Source organism: Corythoichthys intestinalis, chromosome 5, assembly GCF_030265065.1.
Source record: "Corythoichthys intestinalis isolate RoL2023-P3 chromosome 5, ASM3026506v1, whole genome shotgun sequence".
NCBI classification, from domain to species: domain Eukaryota; kingdom Metazoa; phylum Chordata; class Actinopteri; order Syngnathiformes; family Syngnathidae; genus Corythoichthys; species Corythoichthys intestinalis.
This window is the reverse complement of record NC_080399.1, coordinates 43,795,598-43,819,024: the sequence shown is the minus strand read 5'-3', so window position 1 is coordinate 43,819,024 and position 23,427 is coordinate 43,795,598. Positions and strand designations below refer to the sequence as shown.

Below are 23,427 nucleotides of genomic sequence, written 5' to 3'. Positions count from 1 at the left end.
TTTACACACTTGCAAGAATATTCACCTTAAACACAGACCCGAGACCAGTGCACCTCTAAAAATGTCTCCCCTGGCTGCCACTAAACTGCTCTGAGAGCATACAATGTAATCAGATTAGCGTGGAGGCAGGATTACCCGCAAAAGCAGATGGAGCGATGAGGTGGTCTCCAGGTTTCCTTAGAGCCAATGAGAGCAAGATAAAGATGGATTAAAAACTCACATTGTCCTAGCGTAAAATGCTGATGCCACCACAATAAAACACAGGAGGAAAAGGTTGGAATTGTTGACAAAGCAGGGTGAGTTCCAATATACAGTATCCACTTTGCTATTTTTGTAACAAAGTGTCACATATTTAATTGGATTCCAGGACACAAACACTAGGGTGTCTATCAGCATTCAGTAATTCATGTTTTGATACTTGATTTAACTGCGTAGTTTTTGTCTTTTAAAACCCCATTTAGCTACTTTAAACTGGCTGATTGTGCATCATTGGTGTTATGTCGCCCATGGTGGATGAAACTGCGGGGGATCTCCCAGTCCGAGATGTGGGTCTCATGAGGGGTGGACTTATGCCCACTCTTCCAGGTTCGTTGTGAGGTTCAGATAGGTTTAAAATGCCATTTATGGACATCTAAACATGTCTTAGTCTTGTTTGAGCAGATTCCATAAGTGAAGTGAAGCCATGGAAGAAGCATCACATCATGATTTCAAAAGGTGAGACCACCTTTCAGAGTTGATTTTTCTGGATTTTAATCAGCATTCTTCTCAACCTCACACAGATCCTCAACGGCTATTTCGCCTCCCCAGGGAGCACTTGGAGGATCTTTGCCTCCACGTGCAAGAAGAGAACGTTGTGCTGAGAAAGCACTCACGAGCGCAGGAGCAGAAGATGCGCAGGTGACTCCCATAGTCAAAAAGGACCAGATATTGAGTCTTGTATCAAATTGTCGCGTTAGTTGAAGTTTTGCGTTATTTTTTGCTTCAACTTGAAAACAGCAAACAGCATCAAGTAATGTAGCTGATTTCATTTGTTAACATTTAAAGGGGCGCTCACTTAACTCATTTGATGCCATTGACGGCGTAGAGGTACTATCCATTTTGACTGGCAGGGGCAAATGAACAAACGTTCTAGCATCGTAAATGGCACTGAAAGATGAGCTTTGATGCTCAGTACTCCCAATTTAAATGAATAGGATATGTACTGTTAAATATTATGGAGCAAAAGAAAATCTACTCCACGGTTACTTGAGGCTGTAACCAGAGTGTATTTCTGTTATTATTATTCAAATAATTATAGACTCCATAAAATCATTATGAACTCTATGAAATAACATAAAAACAACAATGATTAATTCAGTAATCATAATTATATATGGTGGAAAACACAGACAAGACTGAAAAAGCAGTTTCTGCTCATGCACTCCTCTTTAAAATAAACTGCTGTATTTTAAGCCAAAAGAACTGTTGTGTTTGATAGAACAATATGTCTATATGCTGCCATAGCAGATTCGTGGCGCATGAAGCCCCCAAACTATTTTTAATTTGTCCGTTTTACCTTGGAACCCCCCGTTTACAGATGTCGCGCAAGCGCTTTTGTTTTAACCCAGCCATAAAAAGAAGGTAAGTAATTATATTTATTTTTCGACATCCATCCATCCATCCATCCATTATCTTCCGCTTGTTCCGGGGTCGGGTCGCGGGGGCAGCAGCTTTAACAGGGAAGCCCAGACTTCCCTCTCCCCAGCCACTTCAACCAGCTCCTCCGGCGGGATCCCAATGCGTTCCCAGGCCAGTCTAGAGACCTAGTCTCTCCAGCGTGTCCTGCGTCGTCCCCGGGGCCTCCCGCCGGTGGGACATGCCCGGATACATCATTGGAAAGCTTAAAATATCAATTTTCTGGAGGAAGAAGAATTTTGAACAGGAGGGCATTTTAAAAAGAAAAAATGTTTTTTAAACAGCAAAACCTTATCTGGAGGTGAGAGCACGCGAGAGCAGAATTACAGACGCCATGACTTCAACGCGTACTTACCTTGTTTCGCTCCAAAAACTCCATGTCGCTTGTATCACTGAGTGTCGAGACACAGCTGTGAATGGCCACAGCTGGATTTTTGGGGTATTTTATGGGTGAAACACGGTAATATAACCAGGGTCACAATGCAGAAATCGTAGACATCAAGGAGTGGTCAGATGTTTTTCATATACGTATTTACCCTTAAAAAAATTTTTTTTTCTATTTTTCTTTGTCTGGATCGATTATTTATCATCTAACACAGGGGTGCCCAAGTCCGGTCCTCGAGAGCCCCTATCCAGCTTGTTTTCCATGTCTCCCTACTTTAACACACCTGAATCAAAAGATCAGCTCATCAGCAAGCTTCGCAGGAGCCTGACAACGATCCTCATTATTTGATTTGGGTGTGTTGGAGGAGGAAGACATGGAAAACAAGCTGGATAGGGGCTCTCGAGGACCGGACTTGGGCACCCCTGATCTAACATATCGGAGAAAATGCGACAGGAACAAAAAAAAAACAATTAAGCAATAGTTATGAGGTCGATATCAGTGAGTTTTTTACAGACGCCATTTTTTCATTGTGACGTCATTTGTTTAAAAGTTTAAAATATGCAAGTGGATAATATTTTAAAGTCATTTGTTTAAAGCTATATATAAGACATCAATTAATGATTCTAAGCTAAAAATAACAGACATTTTGAATGATAAATATAATTACTTACCTTGTTTTCATGGCTGGGTTGAAACAAAAATGGTTGCGCGACGTCTGTAAACCGGGGTTTCCAGGGTAAAACGGGCAAATTAAAAATAGTTCCGGGGCTTAATGCGCCATGAATCTGCTATGGCAGCATATAGACATATTGTTCTATCAAACACGACAGTCCTTTTGGCTTAAAATACAGCAGTTTCTTTTAAAGAGGAGAACAAGAGCAGAAACTGCTTTTTCAGTCTTGTCTCTGTTTTCCGCCATATATTTATATATTTTTATGACCACTTGCTCTATAAAGAGTTAAAGCTCTTCAGTGTCAACTTTTGAACAGCTGTCTACTGTAAAAACACTGTCCCTGAAAGGTTTAAGCTGTTTAAGTCTGGTTGAAAACTTATAAGGAAAATATTGTGTCAATTGATATATTTGAGAAAAAAAACAACAACAAAAAACACCGCATTTCTTCATTAAGGATGTCCACCAGACTAATGCGTCTGCGTCAGACTTGCCCAAGCTCTGGCAGTGCCAAGGAAAAGGACATGGAGGACACGTTGCAGGAACTGGAAACCCGCGTAGCCACGCTGGAGAGCCAGAAAGCTGCTTTACACAACAAACTGAGCCTGGCCAAGCAACAAATTTTGGACCTAGGGTCTCGCACTCCTTATAAATTCAGCAAAGGTGTGATAGTGTGCTGTTTATTATTCTCATCAGCTTCCACACATTCATTATTCTTTATGTATTCAAAGGGCAAACATGCCTTAATACAATCTACAACTGTCAAGCCAACCTCCGTTTTTGATCCTGCTGCCCTTTTCTCCTCTCACAAAGGTAAAAGTACAGAAGTAGAAGTGGGAGTCAGAAGAGCAACCCACACAGCCCCACCCCGCTACTGTCCCACAATGGAAGACAACAAAGTAGTCACGGACAAATTGTATGTGGGAAAGAAAATAAGACAGTTCTTTTCCACTCCTGTTTTCCTCACCTCTCCTTCTTCTGGCAGTGTGGGCGAGCAGATGAGGGTGATGGAGCTCGAGCTGACCGCCCGGACACTCCGGGACACACTCCGAGATAAAGAAAAAGAAATAGAGGGAACTGTGAGAGAGATGAAAAGGCAACAGGCAGAAAGGCACAGGTGATGACTGCTGTGTCATGACAATATGCTATAATTTGTAAAGGTCAAAACGAGGTAACAGGACTTTTCTGAAGATGTTTCACCTTTGATTCATCTTCATGTTTAGGTTTTAATGTGTGAGGTTTCTGGAAGCATAAATCTAATAGTTTAGTATTCAACCTTAGTCGACCACGTGACCTGGATTATTGAATATCTACAACAAACAAAAAAATTGGATGGCTAAAAATTGCATTTATTTATCTGATCAGGATAAACATCAGAGAGAACGTGGATGTGATCTGTCTACAAAAGCAGCTATCGGAGAAGAGCGCCAGTCTGAGGGTCACACAGGAGAAGCTTGCTGATCTGCAACAGGTGCGGTGATATAGGGTACACCATTCGGTGGAGGAGATCAGGGAATATAACTACATCATTTTCACATTTTTTTTCTTTTCAGGCCTATGAGAATCAGCTGGAGGAGGTAAATGTACTGTACACACTTGATGAAAACATCACGCAGACTGCTTGTATTTGTGATCTGTGCATTTTCTTTCTTTTCCTTTCCAGAGTCAGAGGTCCCTGAGGGAAAGTCAGACTCTTCTTCTGGAGAAAGTGGAAGAACTGAATGAGCAGCTGAAGCAGGAAAGGGACAGAGCACTCAAACTGGAGGCTCAGTCTATGAGCGTCAACCTGCCTTTACAAAACCTGAATGAGGTCTGGAACTACCGACAACAGTGCATTTCACTCCAAGAGCCATTCAATAACAGGGTTGTTTCATTTCTAGCTACAAGATCGCATAAGAGACCTGGAGGGAGAGAGGGATCGGATAAAAGAAAACTATGACTCCCTGCTTGAGAGGTAAAACTTCAAAATATGTTCAACACACTTGATAATTAGACTGTTTGCTTTCTCTGTCCTAGCACTTTCACCAATTACAGCAACCGTGACAGCCACATTGACAAACACAGGGACGTGGACGAGGAGCCAGAGAACGAAGTCTGCAAGAAGGACAGCAACATTTTGGCAAGGACGCTGGAAAATGAGAGAGAAGCGAAAGGCAGACTGGAAACAGAGATGGAGAAGCTCATAAAAGAGAAGGAAATGCTGGAGGAGCATCACAATGGTACTGTGGGCTGTTAGAGATTTCATCCTTTGTTAAAAACACAAACAAACAAATGCTCCCTCTCTCTACCTTTTTTAGTGCAAGTCACTATTTTTGGTAATAAAAAGCCCATACATTAATGGCTAATTATGGTATTTGGTAACACTTTGACTTGGTGCCATAAGGCTGTCATTAGACAATCATAAGTATGACATGACACTGTCATGCGCATTAATGAATGCTTAAAGCAGATGTCATTTATTGTTGTCCGGCAAATTATTTCACTTTTGAATGGATGTAAAATATCCAAGCTGGACATAAATGGACTTAGTGACATAATTTGCCCGATGACACTTAATGACATCTGTCATAAGCATTCAGTAATGCCCATGATAGTGTCATGTTATAATAATGACGGTCTTATGACAGTCTTATAACGCCGCTGTCAAATGAAGTGTTACCTATCAACCCAAATAAATCAACAAATAAGCTGCACTGGACTATAAGCCGCAGAATTCACAATGAAAGAAAAAAATAGCGTATTATAGTCCGAAAATCACAGTATGATCTTTTTTTTAATTTTATTTTATTTTATTTTATTTTTTATTTAAATAATTAACCATTATTATTTTATTTTTTTTGACTAAATAAATCGTTGAATAAAAGGTTAATAAAACCAAAGTAAATAAAATTAAATGAATGAAAACAAATACAGTTTGATTATTGCCCCAAATAACATTTTAAATTTTATTCATTTAGTTATTTAATTTTAAAATATTTAACTTAAGGCCTGTTATTGACAACAATACAAACTACAGACTCGCTTTGAACGCTCATCTTTCATTGCCATTGACAGCACTAGACATCCAATCCATTTTGACTAGGAGAGGCCTGCAGCTAATAATCACTGCTAGCCCTCCCAGTCAGAATAGATTGGATGTTAAAGAAGAAAAAAGTTGATTGTCTCTTTTTACAAGTTCTTTTATTCTCTTCATAAACAGGAGATGACGACACACAATTCAGGAACAAAACGAAAGCAATAATCACCTAAGATACTGTAAATGCATTTATTAAGGAAAGTATAATTAAATCAGACAGGCCCCTCCAAGAAGAACTCTCAACGCATACGCTTTTTGTTATTTCCAATGCGAATAGGCAGGCCTCCATGTTAACCCACGAAGTGGCTCACAAGAAACTGTAATTTTATTAGGCAGCTGTGTTACCTGTGTATGACCTTGATTCAGAGAAGAAGCTGAGAGCTGTGGAAATCTTATCCTGTAAAAAAATGATATAGAAATGAATGTGTGAAGTACAATGGACAAACATTTGAGAACATATATTGCTGCCCTGTAAAGAGTTATGATATTTTTTCTTTGTTAAGACAAACTGCACCATCTGGAAGAGGAGGTTCTGCAGTACAAAGAACAGATATCATGCCTGCAGACCAGACTGGACTCTGTCACCAAGGTTAATATCACAACACTGACACGTTGTATTGCCTCGTTGAAAACCCTCCATTCTCTTTCTCTTGCTGTCAAGGAGTTCGACCTGACCGATGAAGAACTCAGTGAAACACTTTTACAGATTAAGGTGTGTAAGCAAACAAAGTCTCTTTTCCCTGAACGGAGGATCTTTACAGATGCTTTCCTATTTTCAGGCGTTCCGAATGCAGCAGGAGAACAGGGAGGGTTTACGTTTCCTTGGGCCTGACGGTGAGAATGGGCACCCCGAACTGACAAAAATCCAGGCATCGCATGCTGAGACCGTGTTGGAGTTGCAGAAAACTAGGAGACTTCTTTTACTGGAGCACCACATTAGTAAAGACCTACAGGTGCCTTCACAACCTCAATAACACAAAGTCACCACACATTACAACCTTTGCTCCCTTTGAACCAAAAGTATTTCTACCTGAAGGGGGAGTTGGATACTGTCAAAAAAAGACTGGAACTAGAAAGGCAGGAAGTGATGAAGTCAGTGGCAGAAAAAAACAAAGTTTTATCTAAAAGAGCGCTCCAGATCAACACTTTACAAGGTAGGAACCATTCAATGTCATGTTCAAACTTTACATTAATGGAAAGGAAAATTCCTTTTAACTCTTCTATTTGTGTGCTGAAGCCCAATTGAAGGCCCTTGCTTATAGTAAGAAAAACCACAAAGGAACAATGCCAATACAGTACACGTGGCCAGCGGGAAACCAGGAAGTAGCCCAGCCCTTTGAGGATGACATTTCATGCGCTCCACTGAGGCTTGGTGAATCCCTATTGGAACTCCACATTAAAGTAAAATAATCAATTGATTAATGTCTAGGTGGGAGCAACAAGTTATCAATGTCGAGTCCAAAATTTGCTGTCTTTTCAGGTTGCCACTTTTACCCCAGGTGGCCTTCAGAATATGGACAATTTTCAAGTAGGCCAAGCTGAAGACATAGTGACCTTTTGTACCTACAGCCTTTTAGACTTTGAAGTTCACTCCACGCCTCTGGTTGCGGGAAGCCAACCCAACTATGACTTCAACTCCCACTACGCTTTGACAGCCCACGATTTGGCCAGGCTTCGGGTCCAAGGCTCAAGGGTCAGAGTGGAGCTCCACCAGGCATTGGGAGGTGTTCGCTTTGTGACACATGGAAGTGGCCACTTGTCCCTCATCGGTGCCATGGACAGGATAGGGGAGCGCACAAATGGCTGTGTCAACATCACAGGTGCAGAGCTGTCATTATCTGACCACAGAGTTGAAAAGGGGTGGAAAGTTGCAACTTAATACCCACAAGTTTAAATTTGTACATTCTTGTCTCTTTTCAAGGCCCTGAGGGAGAAATAGTTGGTGTTGTGGATTTCTGGGTGCGCTTGTTCCCGCCTGCTGAGCCCAAAGAGGGCATTTTGGCAAGAGACAGCGAGGGTATTGCTGCGACAAAGACCATACCGACTCACCTCACACTGGGCTGGGGCGAAGGCGATCACACAGTAAATAGGATCTTTTCATTTTGAAAAATGTCTTCCCGTCCCTGATTTGTCAGTTTCTTTCCACAGCAAGAATTGTACGACTATGGCAGTGGAGTCCCCAATGAGGTGCTTCTGTTACTGGAGCACTGTGAAGGCCTCAGTGGGCGATGGCCGGGGTTACTTCCGGATGCATACCTGACCTACAGGCTCTACGATTTGCAGCCACACGTGTCCAAAACCATCCGCGGAACTGCAGACCCAATATTCCATGACACTGCCAGTTATCCACTTGCAGTCACTGCAGATGTGTTGCGCTACCTGCGGTATGTTGGCAAAACGACATTTAGAGAAAATATGGCTTTTTTGCAATGTGTAAAAATGTACATTCATTTGTTTAGGTCAAGCAGTCTTTGGGTGTATGTGTTTGATGAGAGCGATGACCAGATCCCACCGGCCTACCTGGCTAAAACACCCATCCCACTGAGAGCACTTTCGACAGGCAAGGAGATCACAGGTGTGTGCACATGTAGAGGAAAAAATATTCCTAATCATACCATGCATACACTTTGGGGGAATCCAAAGGGCTTGTTTCATTATCATTAATTACCTTGCTTTGGAATGAATGAACGTCTACCTCTCCAGGCGATTATGTGCTGCGCGATCCAGCAGGGGGTCCTCGGGGGAAGGTAAGAGTGCTGATTAAATGGAAATACCCATTTCAACCACTAGCAGATGCAATGGGAAACAGAGAGAGGAGGCGAGACGAAGAAAAAGTGTCACAGAGGCCGATAGCGAAGCCCAGAGTCAAGGTATTGCTCACTCTTTCATACTGACATTAATAAATTGCCATGGCTATTCATGTGCTCTACTATCCAATAGACACAGCAACTTTTGGCAGGAGAGCCCAAAACAAGACAGAAGAACGCAAAAGCTTATGTGAGGTTTTAGAAGCACAAAATTATTCTATGCTATCTGATTATCACACACAATCTGAGTACTCTTTTCGTAGCCCACATCCGACTACATGAAAACAGTCACAACCAAAAGATCCGACGAAAGGTCAGCTGGCCTTTACGGCAAGGGACCCCCTATTAGGTCTTCTGAGTCACAAACAAAGTAAGTTACAACAATGGGAATTAAAAACGGAAAAATATAAAAATTTCAACAAAACACAACACCCTACATTGACCTCTTTAGATCTTCAGAGAACTCTTCCAGAGAATCACTGCTGAGAAAAAGCTCTGCTACTAAGGCTGCTACTCACGTAAGAATCCACAGGAAATCAATCAAATAATACAATCGCAGGTGTAGAAAAATTATATGCACTTTCTTATGTTTTTTTTTTTTTTTTAAGAGCATTCCTTCTGTGGATGTGGTGTCAGTGGATGAAGTGGAGGAGCTGGAGGAGGAGAAAAAAGAGGATGGGAGCAAAAGTGGTAAAAGCAGTCCCTTTTGGCTGATTGTTTTTTTTTTCCATTAAAGAAAGGTGGTAAATATGTGGGTTCACTGTGAAGGTATTGAAGAACCGTCAGAGTCTTCAGATACCTCAACAAGCGACCTCCTCATCATTCCATCCAAACGAAAGACAAGAACGGTAAAATACATCAATTTCGCGCCAGTTTCAAAAGCATCGTATGGTAAATTCAATTTCCTTCCTTCATTGGCATCACTGCTCAGGGCAATAAACTGAGAGTGGAGATCCTGTCCTTGACATTTGAACCCTCCTCTTGTGTGGCGCTGGATAACTCGGTACAGCGCGTATACGTGGAATATCGGCTGCTTGGTGTCCCCATGGAGACCACCGAAACGCCAATGTCCCTCCGCAAACCTACGAAAGGGGAAGAGATACACTACAACTTCACACGAGGTGAGAGCAGAGAAGAATCAATACTGTGTGAAGCTTCAAAGTTTGCTAATGGGCATATCCCTCCCTTAATATACAAGTCATCTACGTGGATGGTTCACTGTCAGCTCCACTTAGACAGTATCTGTACACCATGTTGGAGGGCAGCGACCCTAACAAGCGCTGGTAAAGTATCCCACATCATCTGAAAACATTGTTAATTTCCTTTATATACACTGTTGACCAAAAGTATTGGCACCCCTTCAATTCTGTGAGATAATGCTCAATTTCTCCCAGAAAATGATTGCAATTACAAATGCTTTGGTAGTAATATCTTCATTTATTTTGCTTGCAATGGTAAACACAAAAGAGAATTGTGTGTGTGTGGGGGGGGGGGGGGGGGGTCATTATCATTTTACACAAAACTCCAAAAATAGGCCGGACAAAAGTATTGCACCCTTTGAAAAATCATGTGATGCTTCTCTAATTTGTGTAATTAACAGCACCTGTTACCTACCTGTGGCACATAAAAGGTGGTGGCAATAACTAAATCACACTTGCAGCCAGTTAAAATAGATTAAACTTCACTCAACCCCTGTCCTTTGTCCTTGTGTGTACAACATTAAGCATGAAGATTAGAGAGACAGCCAAAGAACGGTCTAATGACTTGAGAAGCAAAATTGTGAGGACGCATGGGCAATCTCAAGGCTACAAGTACATCTCCAAATACCTGGATGTTCCTGTGTCTACCGTGCGCAGTGTCATCAATAAGTGTAAAGCCCATGGTACTGTGGCTAAATGTGGACAGAAAAGAAAACTTGAGAGATTTCAACGAAAGATTGTCCGGATGGTGGATAAAGAACCTTGACTAACATTCAAATTAGTTCAAGCTGTCCTGCAGTCCAAGGGTACAAAGGTGTCAACACGTACTATCCGTCGTCGTCTGAATGAAAAGGGACTCTATGGTAGGATACCCAGGAAGACCCCACTTCTGACCCAGAGAGATACAAAAGCCAGGCCTGAGTTCGCCAAAACTTACCTGAGAAAGCCAAAAACATTTTGGAAGAATGTTCTCTGGTCATATGAGACAAACGTAGAGCTTTTTGGGAATACATAGCATCAACATAGAGTTTACAGGAAGAAAAAAAACGAGGCCTTCAAAGAAAAGAACACGGTCCCCACGGTCAAGCATGGCGGAGGTTCCCTGATGTTTTGGGGTTGCTTTGCTGCCTCTGGCACTGGACTGCTTGACCGTGTGCATGGCATTATGAAGTTTGAAGACTACCAACAAATTTTGGAGCATAATGTAGGGTCCAGTGTGAGAAAGATGGGTCTCCCTCAGAGGTAATGGGTCTTCCAGCAGGACAGTGACCCAAAACACACTTCAAAAAGCACGAGAAAATGGTTTGAGAGAAAGCACTGGAGACTTTTAAAGTGGCCAGCAATGAGTCCTGACCTGAATCCCATAGAACACGCGTGGAGAAATCTGAAAATGGCAGTTTGGAGAAGGCACCCTTCAAATCTCAGAGACCTTGAGCAGTTGGAAGAAGAATGAGAAGAATAGTCTAAAATTCCAGCAGAGCATTGTAAGAAATTCATTGATGGATACCGGAAGTGGTTGTTCTCAGTTATTTTGTCTAAAGGTTGTGCTACCAAGTATTAGGCTAAGGATGCCAGTACCTTTTTCCGGCCAGTTTTTGGAGTTTTGTTTAAAATGATAATGATTTAATTTGTTTTTCCATTCTCTTTTTTGCTTTTTAATTGCAAACAAAATAAATGAAGATATTCCTACCAAAACATTTGTTATTGCAATCATTTTTCTAGGGAGAAATTGATCATTATCTGACAGAATTGCAGGGGTGCCAATACTTTTGGCCAGCACGTGATCTTTATTGTATCATTATACAGTATATCTCAATTTCTTCACCCATGTGTCTGTGTGCGTCTTTGTGCAGGTTGAAGTTTACAATTGTCAGCGAGCCGATGGACGATTCTGAGGAATGTGCGGATGTCGGATATGCTTTTCTGGATCTGCAGGAGCTGCTACTGACAGGAAATGATGTCTTTGAACAGCAAATTGCCAGTAGGTTTCTAGTCACCTGTTCTAGCTGTCGATGACACGATTAGAAAATGGTACCGGTTTGCTCAGGAACAAACAAAAGCTTCGTTTTCTTCTTTTTTCCAGTTGTGCGTGTGGATGAAGATCAGGAGGTGATTGGATTTCTGAAAGTGTCACTGGAGGCAGCAACAGCTCTGAGCTGTATTTACAAGGAGTTTCACCTGCCGGATGATACGGAAGATGACAGTGAGAATGAAGAAGAGGAAGAAGAGGAAGAGGAGGAGCAGCAAACATAAACTGAATTAAAATCAAACTAAGAAACTGGTTGAATAATACCTATACTTTTATATAGGGTTTATGTGTGTGTCTGTGTTCTCTTGTTGTATACGCGTTTGTATAACAATAAAAGTCCTTTTATAGATTGGCACAGGAAATCATATTAGCTGTAAATGCTGTGATGATGCAGATTAGAGATACGTTTCTCAAATAAGTATGTTGTAGCATCTGACTTTTTAAATAAACATGAAGGGGGAAAAGGGAGAAAATTCATGAATGATGACGATTGACATTTTGGAAAAATATGGTTAAAGATTTGATCAACATTGTGTACATATGCGACTAAAAAGCACTGAACTACTGAAGCCTTTGTATTGGCCAATTCATTGTTACCCTTTACAGGGCACTCATTGAACTTTGTGAACAAATTGCTTTTGTTGTTAATTGTGTTATACGTACATACTGTAAGTGAAACACATGCCATGTTTATGAAATGTTTAACAATATTTGATTAAAGTAAAACACATTTTTATCTCAATTAAAAGACGTAATGGCGTTATGAAGTATTGTGCCTAGTATCGGCGTGTACTTTACCCATTGGCTGCCATTGATGGTGCTAGATGTCTAATCCATTTTGACTGGGATAGGCTGGCAGCGAATTCACAGCCAATCCTCCTATTTTAAATGAATTAGTCCTCTATTTCAGGAAATGAGTTAAATTTTATGAAAAAAAAAATCAACTTTAGAGTGTTATTGGTGTTTATTTCTGTTGTTATTAATATTATTTTTTTTACGTTATTCGATTTATATATATTTATCAGAATATTTTCCGAGACCAGGTGTCCACATATATGGGCATCACATTTTGGGTCATGTAGGCCAGTGGTCCCCAACCTTTTTGGCACCACGGACCGGCAATATGTGGCACAACATTTCAGTAAATATAAAATAACACAACGGGGCTAAACACTAACATTAAGTGCAGGGGAAATGTGACTCAGCATACACTGAATCTTTTCTAACAACGGCCTTGCCTAAAACTTGACAGCAAATATCCTTGGTTACAGGCATCATGAGTTCTCTAAATCGTGAAGGTTTTCTTGGCTTTAGCGATACAGTTCGCCACGAAGTACGATGATCTCAGCGCATTCCCTTTTGTTTGTAACTTTTAGCCACATATTATGCAGAACAGACTTGGTTGTAGGCTCCTCTTCTGGCTCAGTGGGTGGCCTTTTGCCCGAAAAAAAGCTCTCCAAAGACGTCGCTGCCCGCAGCACACAGCCAACAGCAGCTAATGTTACTGTTTACACTGACTGACGCTGGGCTTCTATAGGTGTGCAAACACCCCAGTAATGGCGGCCAACCACTAGAGGGCGACGTACACAAATCTCTATTCGGATTAGTCAATAGGTGTGCAGACACCCTAGTATTGGCGGTCAACCAATAGACAACACAAATCTCTTAGTCAAGAGGCACAAGCCAGCTTGCGGCCAATAACAATTTATTATTTCTCTGGGGCCCGGTAGCAAATGCGCCCTGGCCCGGTGGTTAGGGATCACTGATGTAGGCCACACTTGTATACAAAATGATAATATTGTGGCCTACATAATCCAAAATTACACCATGTGTTTACATAGTTTAATGGTTTTACCTGTTTTTTTTTTTTTTTTTTTTTTTTTAAACACTCTAATGCACGAATTATTGTCTTATTTTGTTTAACCCTTACAGGATGGAGGGCACCCATTTAACTCATTGGCTTTGTCAATAACACAGAAACAGCATTCACAGCCAGTTTTAGGTTAAAATGAATTGGACGTTTATCGCCATCAAGGGCATACTATGAGTAATTACTATGAAAAAAATTTAACCCAGTGGGTGTCAGCCCTCCCTTAATATTGTATAATTTATAAATTAAAGTGTAATGATAAAATATAAAATACAACCATGTTAGAAAAGTAAAAATATGTAAGTATAATAATAAATTGTATTTTTTTAATGACCAAAAATAATCAATTACCTGATCAAGGGTTAAAACTCTTAGGTGTCAATTAAAATTTGTTATTTTTAGTTTTTTAATTAACCATAGATAGTCACTTGCTTTATAACGGATTAATGGTCATTCGAAAAGTTTACTCACTTCAACCCCATAGTTCTGGTGTTTAAAAACAAACAAAAATAGGACGATAGCTATCTTTCCAACGACCCCTGAACGCCTCTCATCCAATCAAAGTAACGCCACGAGGCTGTGGTTCTTGAATTATTTAAATGAGTCACGTCGGAGTTGGTGTACTGCAGGATAGGATTGAGTTTCTCAAATTAGTCAAGGTCACTTTTAGAGAAAAACAATAAACCCTTCTGTTATGAAGTGTGCAGCTAAGGGCAAACCCACAAACAAAAACCTTCGAACGAAGCTAAAACTCGATATTCTCACCAACAATGGTACGTATGCATTGCCTGTTAGCAAGTTTGCATTGTTGCTTAACCATCTTTTATGAATTCATGTTGTTGTGTATATAATGACTGTCAATTCAGCAAGTATTGCTGTCGCTAATCATTTTCCTGACGTTACGAATAAGTCCTCGAGAGACAATTTTTATTTTATTTTTTTAATTTTACGACAAGGAGGAAATTAAGTGCGTGAGCCACCAGCACGCCAGCCAATTGTTCCACAACAAATTCATTGTGGTTCTGGGTGACTCTAGTAAGTATTTTACAAATCTTAATGTTTTCCACTTTCTATAAGAATTAGTAGGCACCTGATCATAGAAAAGTCCTACTGTTGTAATATATATGCTACCTGTATCACCAGTTCAGCGGTCTGTCTACAAAGACCTTGTCTTGCTCCTACAGTATGATCGATACCTTCGTACAGGACAGCTTAAATCAAAGGCAAGTGATGATGAGGGATTCCTATCCATCATGGGTATAACCTTTCTGCTAGTTCCTCGCTGACATTTGTCCTTTTGTAGGGTGAGATGAGCTTTGAACTGGACCTTCTAGTGGAAGGTGGTTGCCTCAGCCCAATGCACAATGGGATAAATTACCGCGAGGTCCGGCAGTACCAGTCTGACCACCACATGGTCCGCTTCTACTTTGTGACACGCATATACTCTGACTACATGAAAAGTGTCCTGCAGGACTTCCGCCTTGGGTTGAAACCAGATCTAGTCATAGTCAACTCCTGTGTTTGGGACATTTCAAGGTATGTTGTGCATCATACCAATAAATAAAATGTGGTATGGTTTGAATCGCTCCTAAATGAACGATTTCTCAATCATGCAAATGGCCCATCTGTGGCTCATCACAATTATTTGCCAACCTTTGCGGAATCTTGAGCTTTAGCCTCACCTCCCTATAGGTACAATTTAGAATGGCTGAGTACATACAGGGAAAACCTCAATACATTCTTTGAAGAACTCCATGAGATCCTTCCAGAGGAAAGCTTGGTCATTTGGAACCTCACCATGCCCCTGGGAGAGAAAATCAAAGGGGGGTTCCTGGCTCCTGAGGTACAGTATGGTGGCCTTGTCCATTAACAGTGACATACAGCATCCACCTTCTAATGTATTAGTTATTTTTTTTTATTTTTATTTTTTTTTTTTAACAGTGGAAGGGCAATGCTGTATTGCACTTTGTTTTCAGTGAGTTTGTCACTCTGTTCATACAGATTTCCTACAAGGCTTCCCATCTACGTCACGATGTGATCGAAGCCAACTTCTACAGTGGAACCCTTGCCGCCGCTTACAATCTGGATGTCCTGGACCTCCACTTCCACTTCCGCTTCTCCTTACAGCATCGCGCCAGTGACGGCATCCACTGGAACGCCTTGGCCCATCGCCGGATAAGCACGCTGCTGTCGCTGCACGCCGCAGATGCCTGGGGTGTGGAGCTGCCACTTACTGCTCGCGGTGATTACGAAGATGCATCGCCAAGACTGCTGCTTTTATTCATGCTTACTCACTCTGCTTTGTTCTTTTAGAGAATTTAGCTGTCGCTCATCAGCTGCCAGTCCCGGAAAGAGATCCCAGTCGTGTTGGTAAGATGCAGGCACTCTGACAAGTCAAATCAATACTTGATTCTATTACGATTAATGAAATGTATCTTAATAACTCATTGTAAAAAGTATTTTTTGTTTTTTGGGGAGGGGGGGGGGGGGGCTACTGTAATGTGTGATGGTCTCACAACTAGCCCAGGTTTTACCTCTACTCGGCTTGAATAGAAATAGAAAATCAAAAGTTGAAAGAAGGATTACGAATTTAGCATGCTTGCTTTTATTTCGCTTGTGTGCAGCAGAGAAGCCTAAAAGAATCACCTGGTCTCCTCGCCATGATGTATTAAACTTTGAAGCGAATGCACAGCCGCCATCTTGGCACTGGGATGCTGCTTCCCAGGCACCTTACTTTAATCCTTACCCACACCCCAATGGTATGTTTTGCATAAATTTTCCCAATAGATGGCATTGTGTTCTCAATAAAAACTTCATTGGTTACCTCATTAGCAGTAGATTTTTAAAGAAAAAAATTATAAGTGTTTTATGTTTACACCTATCATATGCAGTGCAAAAATGTTGAATGCGTCATGGATGATAACTTTTACCAGAGTTCATAAAGGGAGATGGTTGTGAAAGCCGGTGAACTTAAATGATTAGAGCAATAGCTCCATATTCAAAACGCTGTGTAAGTAGGATGTCAATTCAAAAATGCTAACAGGCGATTTTTCCTAATACTGGGTTCCTTATCTTGCATTATTAGTTGGGCTGTCAAACGATTAAAATTTTTAATCGAGTTATTTACAGCTTAAAAATTAATTAATCGTAATTAATCGCAACTAATCGCAATTCAAACCATCTATATAATATGCCATATTTTTCAGTAAATTGTTGTTGGAATGGAAAGATAAGACACAAGATGGATATATATATATATATATATATTCAAAATGTGGTACATAAGGACTGTATTTGTTTATTATAACAATAAATCAACAAGATGGCATTAACATTATTAACATTCTGTTAAATTGATCCATGGATAGAAAGACTTGTAGTTCTTAAAAGAATGTTAGTACAAGTTATAGAAATTTTTGTTAAAATCCCTCTTAATGTTTTCGTTTTAATAAAATTTGTAAAATTTTCAATCAAAAAATAAACTAGTAGCCCGCCATTGTTGATGTCAATAATTACTTACACTATAAAATCAGTCGCACCCAAGCGCCAGCAGAGTGCAGCAAAACTCCGCAAAACACAATTAACAAGTGGGCCTTTCACTCTACTGTCATTTAAATCTGTCTGAGCTGGGCAAGTGCGTTAATTGCGTCAAATATTTTAACGTGATTAATTTAAAAAATTAATTAACGCCCGTTAACGCGATAATTTTGACAGCCCTAATTATTAGCATTGCTTGCTTGGTCACCTTGCCCTATCACGTACCTATAGAGCCTACCCACCAACGTCATAAAACCACGTGCTCGCTGTATGGTTCCGCCCACTTGTCCGTCATTTTGACTCTGTATTAGCATTGTTTTCAATTGATGGCGGAATTTAAAATGCATTTCATGGAAGACCCGGTGCTTTCTGATGCCGCAAACTCACTGGATCTGTTGCATAAAAGGCGTTATGTGGAAAAGCTTCGTTCTATACAGTCGCCAGATCCATATTTGATGCCTAAATCGATGATTTTTGACCGGCTGCCTTCGCCGTCTCTGCCTGACCCTGATATTTACAACTATCTTGTCCACACAAAATCAGCCTATTCTCACGAAAGTTTGAAAAACTTTAAGAGCTTGGAGGCTTATAAATGCTACGTTGCTGGTTGGGTGAAACAGGTCCTCGTACACGAAAATTCGGCAGGAATCTTGTGCTCGGAAGGTGAGTTACGAAATTTTCAATTCAAAATCTTTTGTTCTTGCTAACATCCACTGTCAAGTCTAATGTATTTCATGTCATTTGTCAATGGAGCTAGGGCTTTTAATGTTTATATGGTTTAGCGATAGCACTCTCACGACATGCATACGTGTATGTTGTCGGCGATTAGCCTAGCAATGATCTTAATTGTGGTTATTTGTCAGCCCCGTAGACGAGGCCAGTTTCTTTCACTTGGTACCAGCTAAATATTATTCAAAAAATAACGATGGTGGAAGAAAGGGAAGTCACAAACATCTTGAATTTGAAACTATGTCGTACTACGTCATATGTTGTCGGCGATTAGCCTCGCAATGATCTTAATTGTGGTTATTTGTCAGCTCCGTAGACGAGGCCAGTTTCTTTCACTTGGTACCAGCTAAATATTATTCAAAAAATAACGATGGTGGAAGAAAGGGAAGTCACAAACATCTTGAATTTGAAACTATGTCGTACTACGTCGTGTGTTGTCGGCGATTAGCCTCGCAATGATCTTAATTGTGGTTATTTGTCAGCCCCAAACCCCCTAAGTATATCTTAAATGCATCTTACCGGATATAAAATGACTACTACATAGTCTGTGGTGATTTTTTGGTGCCCAGTTTTCATGTCGAATTGCAGCCGTCCATTTCGCTCTCCTCTTTGGATCCCTCGGAATACGGTAAAACTTCAAGTCTCTCCTTCCATCTTCTCTGTTAGTGCAACCAACAGCCACACACGCCTTCACCATTTTGATTATTAATGTTAAGGAGCAGAAAAATACGCCGTAAATAGGAGAAATGTACGTAGCCGTAACAGGTTAACACTATGTTTTGACGGACAAGTGGGCGGTACCATTCAGGAGAGCGGAGCTGTGACGTCACGTGGGTAGGGTCTATTCGACATGGCTTCCCCATCTTGTCCTTCGGTTGCTAGGTGGCATCACTTGTGAATCATCATCATCATTGTGAATCAATATTTCAGTTTGATTCTAGATCATCTGTAAAAAAAAAAAAAAAACATCATGTGACCTGTCATAAACCACAACACCGGTCCTCTTTTGAAGTCCGCCAGGTTTCACAATCATCTCCTTCTATGAACGCGGCTTTTGCATGTTTGCATTTCATCCCCTTCTATTCCACTGTGATACCAGGAATGAACTTTTCTCCTCATCCTCCCTATCGTGGCTTCATGGTAAACTTTGATGCTAAAGCACCACCTTATCGGCACAAAGATGCTGTGTTTCACACAAATGTCCGGAAGAATGACCTGCTTCCAAATGGTGAGTTCAACTTCTTCAGACTCTTTATAATATGGCTGTTATGTGTCCATGCTACAGCCCGTCATCTTCATGTTGCAGGTTGTACCTCGCTGTACCCACACGTGGTTAGGACAAGGTATACCAGACACAAGTACATGCCATATACTCATCACAGGCCCTATCAGCATTACTAATGTCTTTGAGGTGGACTTGAAGCTACTGCGCTCTGATAGTTACTGTTCATACCCAGAAATGTGGTTTTCAGCGTTAAATTCTGTAAGTTTTTTTTCTTTAGTTTGAATATTGTCTATCACCTGACATTTTTACACTGAAAAATGTCTAATGCAAAACTGCAAGGTTGGCTTATTACTTGTGTTTGAATAACATTTCCATTACATACTTTTTCCAAACTAGGGGCAAAGAATACAACTTTAAAATACATCTACTTAATTATTGTTATGCGATTACTTTCTGCAGTTGACTTCTACAAACAAGAGGAATGTATTTGGTGCAAGTAGTTCGAATTTACCCTTTAAATTGAATTTAAAATGTTTACTATGAGGTATCACTTGAGGCTATTCAAAATGATCACTTCTTCGGTCATGAGTCCAATTGATGTCTTTAAAATGGTTGGAAAAAAGTTGAAAATGCTTTCATTTTAAATTGCACAGCCAACAAATGTTCTGTTTGCAACAAATACTCTCAAAACTCACAAAAAGCTATTAAATTGCTTGGCTTCTTAATGTTTGACAATATCCAAAATAATATCACTGATATGCTTTTCATGTTTAAGAATGTATTATTGCATTTTGAATGTTACTAATTAAAGTTCATACTTGGTTTACAAATTGAACTCACCAGTTTTTATTTTATTTTATGTTTTTTAAGATTTTGTTTTCATTTGTGTAAAACTTTTCAGATTAAAAACAAAATAAATCTGTTTACCATTTGTGGAGCCAGGCATTAAAAAGGTATTGACTTTGTGTTTAAAATCAGTTGTGAGAATATTATGTTTAGTTTTTTATACACTGTGGGTTTAAATATACTGTATTTTGCAAAATGGATTTTGATTTTAAATTTACAGTATTGACATTTTTGTTGTTTGAAGTGTCCCCCCCCAATTAACTAAAAGACATTTGAATTGCTTTGTCAGTTTTAATGGTTAGAATTGGTACATGAGTAATTGCATTTTGGTACATGACTAATTGCACTTCTTTTTTTAATCACAATGTAATGGGATTATTTCAAAAGTTTTTAGAAATATTTTTATTACTAGGGCTTTTAATTCCACTGCTGAAGCACACTGAAAGCTGCGTCATCCAATTCTTCCACAAGTGGGCACACATTAATGAAGGTGTTAACTAGTTGGCGTAGATGTTCAGGCTTCATTCCAAATATTCCTCTACAAAATGTTCGCACCGATTGACAGCAGGCTAATGAACCAATCAGAAAGTCCTTTGGTGAGTGACCACTGTGTGCTAATGAATTAGCTGGCTGTGCTAATGAATTAGCTGGCTCTACTAATGAGGCTGCTAATAAGACAAGCTGCTCTTCCTCCAGGCCAGCCGTGCAGCTGTGCCAGACTTATTTGACTATTTCCTTTTTAGTGTTGCTACCCCTGTGTTAACGGGGGGGAAAATGCCCGCAGTGGGCACGTGAATACTTTTGTCATATTGAGGCTGTTTCTGTGATCACAGTGGCATTTTCCTTCACTGACAGGAGTGTCAACAATTATGAGCATATATATTGTATACACACTGTATTACAAAGCTTTATTCGTGATTGGTGCAGGTATTATTTTTGTCCACCGAGTCGTCAGCCTCACGTTCTTCACTCTAGTATGTGATTTTGAATGAGTGTCTTGAAATGGCTAGAGAAATGAAATATTTTAAAATTGTTTTTAACCATCTCATGAATGTAAGAAAAAAATGTGACAGCACTGTGTCACTCAGTTTGGATTAATTACATGAATATAGATTATCAGTGTCATCCAACTTCCTCAGTGAGGTCTATGACAAAATATTATGAACATTTCTTTGTGATGAGTTAGTAAGAGGGATATATTTTAATTTAATTATATTATTCATTGCTGTTCTGTTAGTCTTCAGGCTTGTTCACAAAGTGCCTGTTCTTTCTGTGAACATTTGAACTCTGATATGATAAGTAGAACATAGGAATATATTGTTTACACCTTGTATTTTTCCATCGTGTATGATTCCATGGTTCACATCAATCCTGGAGGCTGGGATGAACTTGCTCATTTGCATAGGAACAATATATATATATATATATATATATATATATATATATATAACTCTTGCCCCCACGGTGTTCGGGGTGGTCCCCCAGAGAAGGAGCAGTTTTCTCTTATTCCATAAATTATAGGGTGAGGCCTGAGCTGGTTTACAATTGGACTTTCTAAAATGACCCCCCCTGTCTTTTTCTCATGTAATTTGATACTTTATTCCACAGTTTTATTTATTCTGTGTATTATTGCTTTTGTTGCACTCCTGAATTGTGTGTCATCTTTTGTTCTTTAGTCTTTAAGAGAATTTTAAAAAAGCGTCGATTCGGGCTTTATTTGCCTTGACTATTCAGTTACTAAAGATGCTTTAAAGGTAAAGCTATCAGGTAAATATACATTTTTGTGGTATGTTCCTTGAGTTGATATCAACAAATTGGGGGGTGTGGGGTAAATCTCCTTCGCCTTAATAGGGAGTTGACGGGTTCGAGAATGGAATGGATGCCTCTGAGCAATCATCTCTACCATTTCACACCTCGTTGATCTTTAATCTTCTGCACACTGAAGAAGAGGAAGGGGCTCCAAGGGAAGAGGGTTTAAAGGGGGGGTTTGGGCGAGTCCTGCAGAACCTTCGTCAAGAACATCATGCGGATCATGTGGATTCACATCATACTTTCTGGGTTTCCTTAGAGAGCCGTTATTAAAACATTCACGTATAAAAAAACTTGTGTCCCTTTATGCAAACATACATTTATTACCCCACCATTTAAATGTCAAATACTGTTTAAGAAATGAAATTTTGAGATCGGACACTATGGAAAATCCAGCCAAAAAAAAAAAAAAAAACCAAAAACCTCAGAATAGGGCGGTGGTTGTTGGAAATATTTAATACAGTGATCTCTCGTTTTTCGCGGTTAATGGGGACCAGAACCCACCGCGATAAGTGGGAAAAACCACCGAGTAGCCCCCCTCCACAAATATATATATATATATATATATATTTTTTTTTTTTTGGTTCAGTGTATGTATTCAGATTTAGCATTGGAAAGAAATACATATAAGACATGTTTTTTCATTTTTTCCCCCCAAAGAATAATTGAATTTTTAATTATGTATATAAATATTTAAATGTTTTTTAAGCACTTTAAAATGTAATAGTGATGTTTTAAACATGTTACTGTTCCACCAAATTTTTAAACAAGAATAAAGTAGAAAAATGCTCGCCTTTATTAAAAGCTTCATTGAGTGAGTCCACTCAAATCCGCTCAAGCTGCTCACTCACGCACAATCAGTTGCCACAGCAACTGTTTAACAAGTTAAATGATGATTGACGCCTGCGGCGCTTTGAAGTTCACGTCTCTGGCAATATCAAACCCAGACGTCTGTCAATCATCGTTAACTTTGATAAGCAACTCCAATGCACTGCCTGACCAACAGAGAGCAGGTAGAGGGAGAAAGGGAGAGAGAACGAGACTACGCGATCGGCTCGGGACCGCTTATCTATATTTATGTCTTAATTGGAAGAAAAAAATCCGCAGTGAGTGCGAAGTTTGAAGCGCGAAGTAGCGAGGGATCACTGTACAATGATTCTACCGGTGGCATGGTCGCCAATTGGTGATCGCGCTCCAAACCTGTCAACTCCATATTAACGGCGAAGATTACACTCCAACCCTACTATTTTGTCAAGTCAAAGAATAGGCCACAAAAACAGTATACAGTGGGGAGAACAAGTATTTGATACACAGTTAATGGGAAAACCCATTGGCAGTGTATCAAATACTTGTTCTCCCCACTGTATATGTATTTTCTCGAAATGTTTTAATAGCTATCATTTTTTATATGGTATGTGAAATCACATTACAATTAGAAGCATAACGTGTTGTATAACATTTATCAGAGGGGGAAAAAAATCACGTGACCTGAAACTTGGCACGTTATATTAGTCTTTCAATTGACCACATGATGACATACAATAGCATAAAGTCAAAATAGTCCTCAGAAT

The 23,427-nt window shown here is 39.9% G+C and overlaps 2 protein-coding genes across 2 annotated transcripts; both read left to right on the top strand.

Moving 5' to 3' along the window:
- rpgrip1 (RPGR interacting protein 1) lies at positions 1-12,560 on the top strand. Its single transcript, XM_057836884.1, has 31 exons — positions 1-296; positions 462-585; positions 661-714; positions 780-897; positions 3,187-3,392; positions 3,543-3,645; positions 3,715-3,846; positions 4,095-4,200; positions 4,283-4,306; positions 4,393-4,539; positions 4,610-4,683; positions 4,746-4,948; positions 6,309-6,394; positions 6,467-6,517; positions 6,585-6,758; positions 6,842-6,959; positions 7,043-7,206; positions 7,286-7,625; positions 7,727-7,887; positions 7,954-8,189; positions 8,265-8,380; positions 8,509-8,675; positions 8,746-8,802; positions 8,876-8,982; positions 9,064-9,130; positions 9,221-9,302; positions 9,381-9,460; positions 9,544-9,733; positions 9,811-9,895; positions 11,665-11,792; positions 11,895-12,560. The coding sequence occupies exons 2-31, from the start codon at positions 498-500 to the stop codon at positions 12,062-12,064; spliced, it is 3,834 nt and encodes a 1,277-aa protein (XP_057692867.1). The 5' UTR covers positions 1-296; positions 462-497; the 3' UTR covers positions 12,065-12,560.
- Positions 12,561-14,252: 1,692 nt separating this feature from the next.
- On the top strand, positions 14,253-20,036 carry fam113 (family with sequence similarity 113). The gene is made up of 10 exons (XM_057837080.1): positions 14,253-14,483; positions 14,667-14,745; positions 14,854-14,933; positions 15,014-15,246; positions 15,403-15,553; positions 15,712-15,952; positions 16,024-16,080; positions 16,335-16,469; positions 19,076-19,204; positions 19,283-20,036. The coding sequence occupies exons 1-10, from the start codon at positions 14,481-14,483 to the stop codon at positions 19,375-19,377; spliced, it is 1,203 nt and encodes a 400-aa protein (XP_057693063.1). The 5' UTR covers positions 14,253-14,480; the 3' UTR covers positions 19,378-20,036.
- Positions 20,037-23,427: the final 3,391 nt, after the last annotated feature.

Excerpts from the sequence above, each read along its gene's own strand:
- rpgrip1 (XM_057836884.1), top strand. The coding sequence starts at position 498 with ATGTCGCCCATGGTGGATGAAACTGCGGGGGATCTCCCAGTCCGAGAT. Across the intron at positions 4,684-4,745 it reads TATGACTCCCTGCTTGAGAG|CACTTTCACCAATTACAGCA; the intron begins GTAAAACTTCAA and ends TCTCTGTCCTAG. Across the intron at positions 8,676-8,745 it reads TAGCGAAGCCCAGAGTCAAG|ACACAGCAACTTTTGGCAGG; the intron begins GTATTGCTCACT and ends ACTATCCAATAG.
- fam113 (XM_057837080.1), top strand. Across the intron at positions 15,554-15,711 it reads GGGGGTTCCTGGCTCCTGAG|ATTTCCTACAAGGCTTCCCA; the intron begins GTACAGTATGGT and ends CTGTTCATACAG. Across the intron at positions 15,953-16,023 it reads GCTGCCACTTACTGCTCGCG|AGAATTTAGCTGTCGCTCAT; the intron begins GTGATTACGAAG and ends TTGTTCTTTTAG.